The sequence below is a fragment of the Xiphias gladius genome, chromosome 22, assembly GCF_016859285.1.
Source record: "Xiphias gladius isolate SHS-SW01 ecotype Sanya breed wild chromosome 22, ASM1685928v1, whole genome shotgun sequence".
Lineage (NCBI taxonomy): Eukaryota > Metazoa > Chordata > Actinopteri > Istiophoriformes > Xiphiidae > Xiphias > Xiphias gladius.
The window spans coordinates 21,676,163-21,684,886 of NC_053421.1; the positions used below are offsets into that span (position 1 = coordinate 21,676,163).

General features: G+C 39.8%; 1 protein-coding gene across 1 annotated transcript; it reads left to right on the top strand.

Moving 5' to 3' along the window:
- The first annotated feature begins 242 nt into the window (after positions 1-242).
- On the top strand, positions 243-8,307 carry oscp1b (organic solute carrier partner 1b). Its single transcript, XM_040117152.1, has 10 exons — positions 243-357; positions 2,134-2,288; positions 2,707-2,874; positions 3,877-3,957; positions 4,077-4,180; positions 4,667-4,795; positions 5,465-5,534; positions 5,772-5,911; positions 6,039-6,102; positions 7,043-8,307. Exons 1-10 carry the CDS (start codon positions 246-248, stop codon positions 7,160-7,162), a joined length of 1,143 nt encoding a protein of 380 aa, XP_039973086.1. The 5' UTR covers positions 243-245; the 3' UTR covers positions 7,163-8,307.
- The last annotated feature ends 417 nt before the right edge of the window (positions 8,308-8,724 follow it).

Consider the following 8,724-nt stretch of genomic DNA (forward strand, 5'->3'; position numbering starts at 1 on the left):
CTTGTGACTTCATTGCATGTGCACTGTATGCACACTGCGGCTGAGCTGCAACTGTCTGACCCCTCCCCTTTCCCCGACGTCGTGCGGCAACCGCGCTCTGATTGGCTGTCTTCTTCGTGGCCTGGCAACCAGAAGAGGCTTTACCAAACAGTTAGATCCCCCTCCGGGCAAGCGTTCGAGCTATCCGCGACCCGATAGCATCTTCTGTTTTCTCGGGACATTCGACCGACCGTCCAAACACCATCATGTCTTCAAGGACCCTCCCGTTGCTCTTCATCAATCTCGGTGGGGAGATGCTGTACATCCTGGACCAGCGGCTTCGAGCTCAGAATATTCCTGCAGACAAAGCCAAGAAAGGTAGCTAGCTTAGCAGCTATCCAGCTAACAACATAAATGTCCCCCCGCAGTCAAACGTCAACGTTATAATGCGATAACTGCACTTTCAGTTCAGCCGGTTTGTCCGTTTACTGGATGGTGTATTGACAAGTTTCGGTGATGCAGAGAAAGTCAATAGAAAGACAACTGAGGAGTTAACGTTAATGAGTCACTGGGTTGTCCTCTGTAAATCTACACGTTTTGATAAAATCGTAGCTCATATAGACAAGTAATAGTCGCATGAGACACTGAAATTAGGAGCCCAGAGCACATTTTAATTTGTAATTACCAGTGGTCCATTGTCAGTAAATGTGAAACTTCTCTGTCTATAATCCGAAAAAAGGCTTTAGATCATAGTGACATACACATAATGTATATATACAGTACGGTGCAAAAGTTAAGTAAAAGTAAAGTGAGGATGCGTTCAGAAATAATGCAATGAATACTTTTTATTTATCAGTTAACTTCACACAAAGTGCAATAACTAGAAAAATCTAAATCAAATCAATTTGGGCTGTGACCGCCCTTTGCCTTTCAAACATCCCCAGTTCTCCAAGGTGCACTTAGCATCTTGAGGAACTTGCCACAGTTCTTCTGTGGATTTAGGTTGTCTCAGCGTCTTCTCTGTCTTCATGTCATCCGAGACTGACGCGAGGATGTTGAAATCAGGGCTCTCCGGGGGCCAGACTATCTGTTGCAGGACTCCGTGTCCTGCTTGTCGCTGAAGGTAGTTGTAAGACTCTAGATGTGTGTTTGGGGTTGTTGTCTCGCTGCAGATGAATTTGGGACTAACCTGATGCCTCCCTGACGGTATTGTGCGATGGATAAAAATCTAAACATCTAAAGTCCCTAAAACTTTTGCAGAGTACTATATATACACAGTATATACAGGATGTATAGAATTTTGGCATACAACCGCATTAAATGAAGTCTTGAGATGTTTTCAGCACATCATTGCATTTATCTATGTCCTTTTAATTCATAAAGTGTCCACAATAGCTGGCTGGATAGAGGAGGACAGAAGGAGAGGTATTATTACAGAGCTTCAGTATAGTTATGCACTCATGCATTAGTAGCTCTTCACTCTGCTTTGGCCTAGACTGAACCAACGCGCTCCAAAGGCAATAGGAGTCGATGAATAAACAACGGATGAGAGCTCATATACATACTGTAGATCAGCTCTCAAATAATATACTCTGGTTGTCTCTGGTCCCCAATGTTTGTCTCTGCTCCGAGAGAAGTGCTTCACTTGTCTCAGCTCCTTTTTTAAGTGGAACTTTGGCTTCCATACGGGTAAGTAGCACTACAGAAAACACTACCCGACCTCACGGCATAAAGCTAATTTATTTGCCTCAACCATGAGCAGATAAAAAGAATGTGAAATTTTTGGAAAAAAGGTGACATTCACCAATTGGTTTCACGGCTGCCAGTCACAGCAGTGATTGTGATCGTTTCTGTCAGTTGCAACAGTAATTGACAGAAAGGCTCACAACATAGGAAAAGATTCCGAGGGGAGTTTGAACACTAAACTCTTCCTACCTGGCTGTAGGCCTGCTACCAAGTAGGATACACGCTGATGGCTTTCCACGCTGCTGCTTTGTCAGGGGCTTTGTGTTTAGGCTTTGGATTAAATGGTTTTGCCCAGCATATAGTATAGAATGCTCATCTGTCTACCTCTGAGCCTACAGTGAGGAAAGTACATTTGTTTAACCTCAGTTAACTTTTTATGGACTTTTCTGTTGCACTCTGCATCACTAGTTATGAATGACATCATCACCACCATGTTCAACAAAAAGTTCCTGGAGGAGCTTTTCAAGCCACAGGAGCTTTACTCCAAGAAGGCCCTGCGGACTGTGTTCGACAGGCTGGCCCACGCATCCATAATGAGACTCAATCAAGCTAGCATGGACAAGGTGGAGTGGTGCATACAGATGTTGGCCTACAGCATTATACTATTTTGCAACCTGCACATTTAGAATTTCTCTGTTTGTCTTTTTTTCTAATTTGAATTTCCACTTCAGCGCACAAACTTTATCCGCACATTAATCATATTCTGTCATCAACTGCACAGTGATCCTAGTTTGTCTTACGTCTTCTTCAGTATACACGCTAGATTTGTTTTTTAAAATCAAACAACGCTTTGGATCTATATGACATAAATCTACACATCAATCAATACTTTACTTACTATATACTAATACTATCTTATATGACAACTGTTTAGCAGTAGTACTTTGTATAGTGCATACATCTAAAACGTTTAATGTGGCTCCCTCTGTTGTTTATTATACAACAACAGAATCAATATGTGGATTGTGTTCCTCTTTACAGCTCTATGACTTGATGACCATGGCTTTCAAGTACCAGGTGCTTCTATGTCCCCGACCGAAGGACATCCTCCTTGTGTCCTTCAACCACATGGATTCAATCAAGGACTTCGTGAAAGACACTTCCAGCATTCTCAGCCAGGTTGATGAGACTTACCGACAGCTCATAGAGGTACGACACGTGTGTCTTCAGTCTTTACTTTTTTTTTCTTTTTTTTCTTTTTTTTTCTTTTTTGTGTAGGAACCTTATACATGGCTTATTGGTACCTCTTGCAGAGTGTTGCAAGATGTGTGAGGTTTTGGGAACTAGGTCAAACGTTGAAAGAGGTAGAATGCAAAGAGGCTCCAAAACCTGTCTAACTATACAAAGGAATAAAGAAGCGAGAAAAACAACTTCAAATTTAAAAATAGAAATGTTTTTATTCCAGTTTAGTCATGCATGCTCAGCCATAGATTCCGAAGTGGCTTTACACTAACATATCTGGTGATACACTGCGAATCATTGCTTTTCCTCAGGCAGGATTTAAGAAACTGCTATGTAGTACAACCTACATGGCCAAGAAGAGGAAATACATGTCAGTGTTACAAAGATCACAGTCTTATGACCAAAAAAAGTATCCAGGTCCACAGATAAGACCAATAAAAATAAGGAAGACAGAGTAAACCATCCAATCGAACTACAAACAGGATACAGGGGAATTTAATAGAACAATTTAATATCAGCATTTTAAGTGGCAGTGACTTATTAATACCACTAATAGAAATGGTGTTTCGAGTGAATATAGAGCTGCTAGTACATGGGGGTGTGTTTCATCTTTTTTGCGGATTCATTTGTTACGGTCAGTAATGCCAATCATACAGTAGCAGCTTCTCGGTTACCTGTCTATAATTACCTGTTTTTTACTCATTTTCATAAAATCCAGTTCTCATTTAAGTATTCACTACGATTGTGTTTTTTAATGCCAATTTAGTTATAAAAGATAAACCACAAGCTATTTGTAGTAGTGGCTACACATAAAATTAAAGATATAAAAAGTAGAAATAAATATTTAGATGAGTGTAGTAGTTTATTTTACCTGACTACAAGTTTATCTCCAGCTCTGAAGTACACACTTTTTTCCATCTTTTTCATCACTTCAGATATTTTTAATTTACTTTTATTCTTATTTTTTAGATGTATACACCCTTGTCTGGTGGTGAATTCCAGCTGATTAGACAGAGTCTTCTAATCTTCTTCCAAGACATGCATATAAGGGTAAGTCAGTAATTTTCAACATTTAATCATGGGCAGACTATTAATTAGAGAATATTTGTTTTTGTTTTGTACTTCATTTTCCTCACAAGCCTTTTGCTGTGTGTCTTCTTCTATGCCAGGTGTCTATTTTCCTTAAGGACAAAGTGCAGAACTCCAATGGCCGATTTGTACTTCCCACCAATGGTCCTGTGCCTCATGGAACACAAGTTCCTGGCTTGATAAGGTTCCACTGTATATAGCTCTTATCCCTCACAACCAAACAATCTTCCCTCTAAAGAATGATGGAGATAGTGGGATTAAACAAATGGCTTTGTGTAGAAAACAAAATTACCTTTGGTCTTTCCAGTGATCTTTAATGTTTGCCTTTCTTGTCTTTCATACACTCTGTTTTCTGATTGTATCCAGACACTGTAATCTGATGTTAAGTAGGCCTATCTGCAGCTAATTGCATTACAGAGGTTTTGTTGAGCACGCATTTGCATTCTAATTTTAGATGTGTTGTATTTTTAGCTTGGATAAAATTACGTAAGGATTGTATGTCCACAGTGAAACATTTAATACTTAGAGGAAACAAGCGCTCACTTGTACATTAGAACATCTGAGCTTCAGCAGTGTTAAAGTATTAAAAGCAATACACAAGGTAAGGGTTACACTTAAGGGAACTATTTTCATCACAGAAATGTTGTGTTTTTGTATCTGGTATTTCCAGGATGTTCAGCTGTACTGGTGAAGAAGTGAAAAGGCTGCAGTTCAATAATGGAGGAAACTACACCGCTGCTATCCGGGAAGGATCTTTTGAGATTTTTGGAGACAGGGTCACCAAACTAGGCACAAACATGTAAGACTATATGGTCCTTATGCAATGACAGGGTTAATGACTCTTTGTCTTCAGGTCATGAGATATTTAAATGTACTAAGTCAAAGGCATCTGGACAGTGTGTCAACAGTCATCCAAGCTGTTTGATCATTTTTTAAAGTTTACTTTGGAATTTTATGCCTGTATTGATAGTCAACAGGTGAGAGATGACAGGAAATGAGAGGAGAGAGAGATGTGGAATGACATGCAATCAAAGGTCCCTGACCGGATGCGAGCCAGGGGTGTTGCGGTTCATGGTCGTCGCCTAAACCCCTAGGTCACCAGGGCAGCCTGGGTTTGATCACTTCTACTGACTGTAGGCATTTAATCTCTGGTTTTACATAAAATATTTCCATATAACATCAAGGTAGGAACGGCATAGGGAGGTTTAAATGCCTGGGCCTCCCTACCACTCTGTAGAACTGATGAAGTGTCTTGAATGAGTGGCAGTTGTGTGTAAGATTAAACCAGCCGACCCATTACCCCTTGACTTAGCTTTTAATTTATACAATCATACCTTAGATACAATATTATCACAGTATGCAAAAGAACCATATAAACCAAGCATTTATATTACTTTTGCAGGTTACCTTTGATACTCTGCTGCATGCACATAAGTGTTGTCTCTCTCTTTCTTATCTTTTCTTTCAGGTACAGTGTAAGTCGTCCAGTGGAAACCCACATGTCAGGAACATCTAAAAATTCTGCTCAGCACACTAAGGTGAAACGGGTTTACTGTGAGCACTGCATCATTTTGCATTTTTTAATACACGTTTCTTGAACTTTAAAAAACGAGTTAAATTTTGAAAATTGATTCCAACATGTTTTACCTCCGCACAGTGACCCTAGTCCAGAACAAGACTCTACTTCTTAGTGCACCATCAACAGGAGCGGGATCTTTTTAACAACGGGTTTAGGACAAATATACCAAAGTTAACAATCTACTATGTGCCAACAGGTCAATGCTGCTCCCAACCCTCTGGCCAAAGAGGAGCTGAATCTGTTGGCCAAGTTAATGGGAGGGTTAGAGGTTCAGAAACTAGGAAATGCAGACAGCGGTTTCCGCGTCAACCTCTTTGCCACCGACGAGGAAGAAGAGTGAGTCCCCTTATTTGTGTGTGTACTGTCAATGTGTTGTATGGCAATTGATCAAAGAAACTGCTAAAAAAAAAGTTAACTTGTTTTAAGTACTCAAAACTAACATAGTGACTCTTCTTTATCACAGAGAGGCATTAATATCAAGACCAGATGAGCTTTCATATGGAGTCATAAACATCCAAGCAACAAAGGTAAAGCTTATTTATCTCACAAACTGTTTGTTTCCGCAGAAAACAATAGGAAGCTCAGTATTTCTGTAATGAAAATCTAAATTCAACTGCACATTTAGTGACATTAAGTTTGACCATACATCCGTCATCTAAGGCCAAGTGCAGACTGCAAGACTGCTGAACCCATCAAGACAGTTTTTGTCCCTGCCTGTTGTCCTTTTGATGTGAGGGTGCACAAACGACACAGCTGATCTCAGACAAGGTGTATCGATTACAAGATTCAACAAAACATGCAAGAAATTATTTGTCGGAAATGACATCTGGTTTGTTTACATCCGCCTACTGGTGGAACTTGACGAGGTTCAATGAGCCTCCCCTCCATCTCGTGTCCACAGAATCCGAGGAACGCTAGTCCCCATCTTTGTGAGCTTTTTAGCCACGATGGTTGTTTTGTTTTGGACTGTCCACTCCCCTTTTCACAGCCTCGTTTCCTCGTGCACTCCGATTGGTTTACTGATCTCCTCCCATTTAAAACTCGTCTCCAAAGTGCCCCAAATACAAGTGCATCTTGTTTTGGTTACGATTAACTCAAATATGTTTAAAAACTGACATAGATGGTCTGTAACAGCTCACAATGTGGTCAGGACCCGTCTCGGAACCACTCATACCCGTCATGACGGACACAGGTGCAGAATTCGCGCTGACACAAGGGTTTTTATCTCAGATCTAAGAAATTTGTCTAACATGTCAGCCTCACAACTAGTGGGCTGTCTTTTGCCCTTGATAAGCAACCCTCCCGATTGGACTCCATGTTACTTATTTCAATGTCTGGTTTAAGGTTATACAGTCAATGATCAGATATGTTAGGCTTTGCCAGTCTAGCAGGATTTACTGTAATGAGGTGTAAGTGCTTGTGATGACCAATCCAACACTGAGGTTGGTGGATAACATTGTCTTTCAGGACCAACAGGCCAGTGCTGAGCTGGCAAAGATCATGGGAGAGTTCACAGAGTCTAGAGATCAATCTCCCAGCGCCAGCAGCAAAGGAGATGACCTTCTGGCCATGATGGATGGCCTGTAACACATCAGCCACTCAGAAATGCACAGGGGCTGGGGCACAATGCATCGTCAGCAGTCTGCTCTACTGTAGACTATTCTGCTTTCTGTACCTGCAGCACTGCAGCAACCTCTCAAGAGCCAGAAAACCTTATTCTTTGGGTGCTTTTAAAATGCAGATGTGAGCAAGTGTTTCAATTGGTTGTCAAATGACCAACTGCAAATTTGCATAGTTAACAACTAAGCAGGTGTTATGACTCAAGCTTTAAGCTGTAATACACTGTAATAGTATGTTTGCTGTAAACTGAGAAGAGTTTCAGTGCATCAAGATATAAAGTAGGCCTATATCAGTTTGTTGAACATGTGTATGTGGTAATAGCAAAACATCTGTTAATTTCACTCAAGGCCATGTCTCTTAAATGTCAATAATACATCGCAATTTTTTTATTTATTTTCAGGTTTATAGTCCATAATTCTGTGTTTGTTTATTACACAGTAGGAAGCAGGAGTTTGTTAACTTCTTCTGTATTCTAATGAACAAGTGGTTAAATAATACTCTGAGGGAATCAGAGTAAAAACCAAGTGCTCTTTCTATCGTGATTCGAATATCCTCAAAACTATATTTTGGTAAGAAATGTGTTTATTTGACACCATGCTGGACTACCTTAAAACAGTATTAGCAGCAACTTGTATGACATTTTCCACTAGCCTGTGATGTCTCTGAATGTCGAGATATGGCCCAAAAATGTGCTCACTGATGAGTACATAATTATAATAGAGAATAATGCAATATAAGGAAATGTCTAATATGTAAATATGTTTATCGCATACTTTATTTATTTCAATGTATCTTTTTCTGTGCATAAGGAAAGTACATATTGCTGCAACTGTTAAATTGTTGAATGTGCAATGTAGTATTTTTAATACATTTTTCAATAAAATAAAAAAAGGCATTCTGTTTTCACACATTACAGTATGAAATGTATCATCAGCTTGGGTAGTGATGCAGTAGAGTTAATAATGGCATGAACCTTGTAACAGCTTGTTGTAGTAGTTAAAATGTAACAGTAGGGGGAGCTGTCAATCCTTTCTAAAAATGATGTACTGTATGTGGTCCGTCCAAACTGACTACCACACATTGCTACAGCAGTTACGCTGTCTTTCTTAAAAATGCACTAAAAAGGTCATTGGTGTACTCCTGAGGCCAAGGTTTATTTATTTTTTTCTCTAATCCACCTCTGGGAGTGTAGGACTCTGACATGTAAATATATAAATATGTAATTGATTATATTTCTTTATATGCACATATTTAACAATACCAGATCATTATAAGCAATATGCTTGAATAGAATCCACAATTTGACTCCCCTGATAATCCCACATATCTACGATGACAATTGCTATAGCAACAGCTATATATACCCACGATATTTGTGTGCAGTCTGCCTGCAAGTCAAAGTGAGACTGATAGTTTGCACTCCCCCAGTCAATCACACTCAGACACACACACACTGCATACCATTCAGGTAAAACATGCTGAGACATTTCTGTGAATTGATCCGGAGAAGGAGTCTGGTGAGGTCTTCC

What these genes read in the sequence shown, in the direction of transcription:
- oscp1b (XM_040117152.1), top strand. Translation starts at nt 246, where the DNA reads ATGTCTTCAAGGACCCTCCCGTTGCTCTTCATCAATCTCGGTGGGGAG. An exon ending in ATTCTGCTCAGCACACTAAG is followed by an intron (nt 5,535 to 5,771) that starts GTGAAACGGGTT and finishes ATGTGCCAACAG; the next exon opens with GTCAATGCTGCTCCCAACCC. An exon ending in GCCACCGACGAGGAAGAAGA is followed by an intron (nt 5,912 to 6,038) that starts GTGAGTCCCCTT and finishes TCTTTATCACAG; the next exon opens with AGAGGCATTAATATCAAGAC.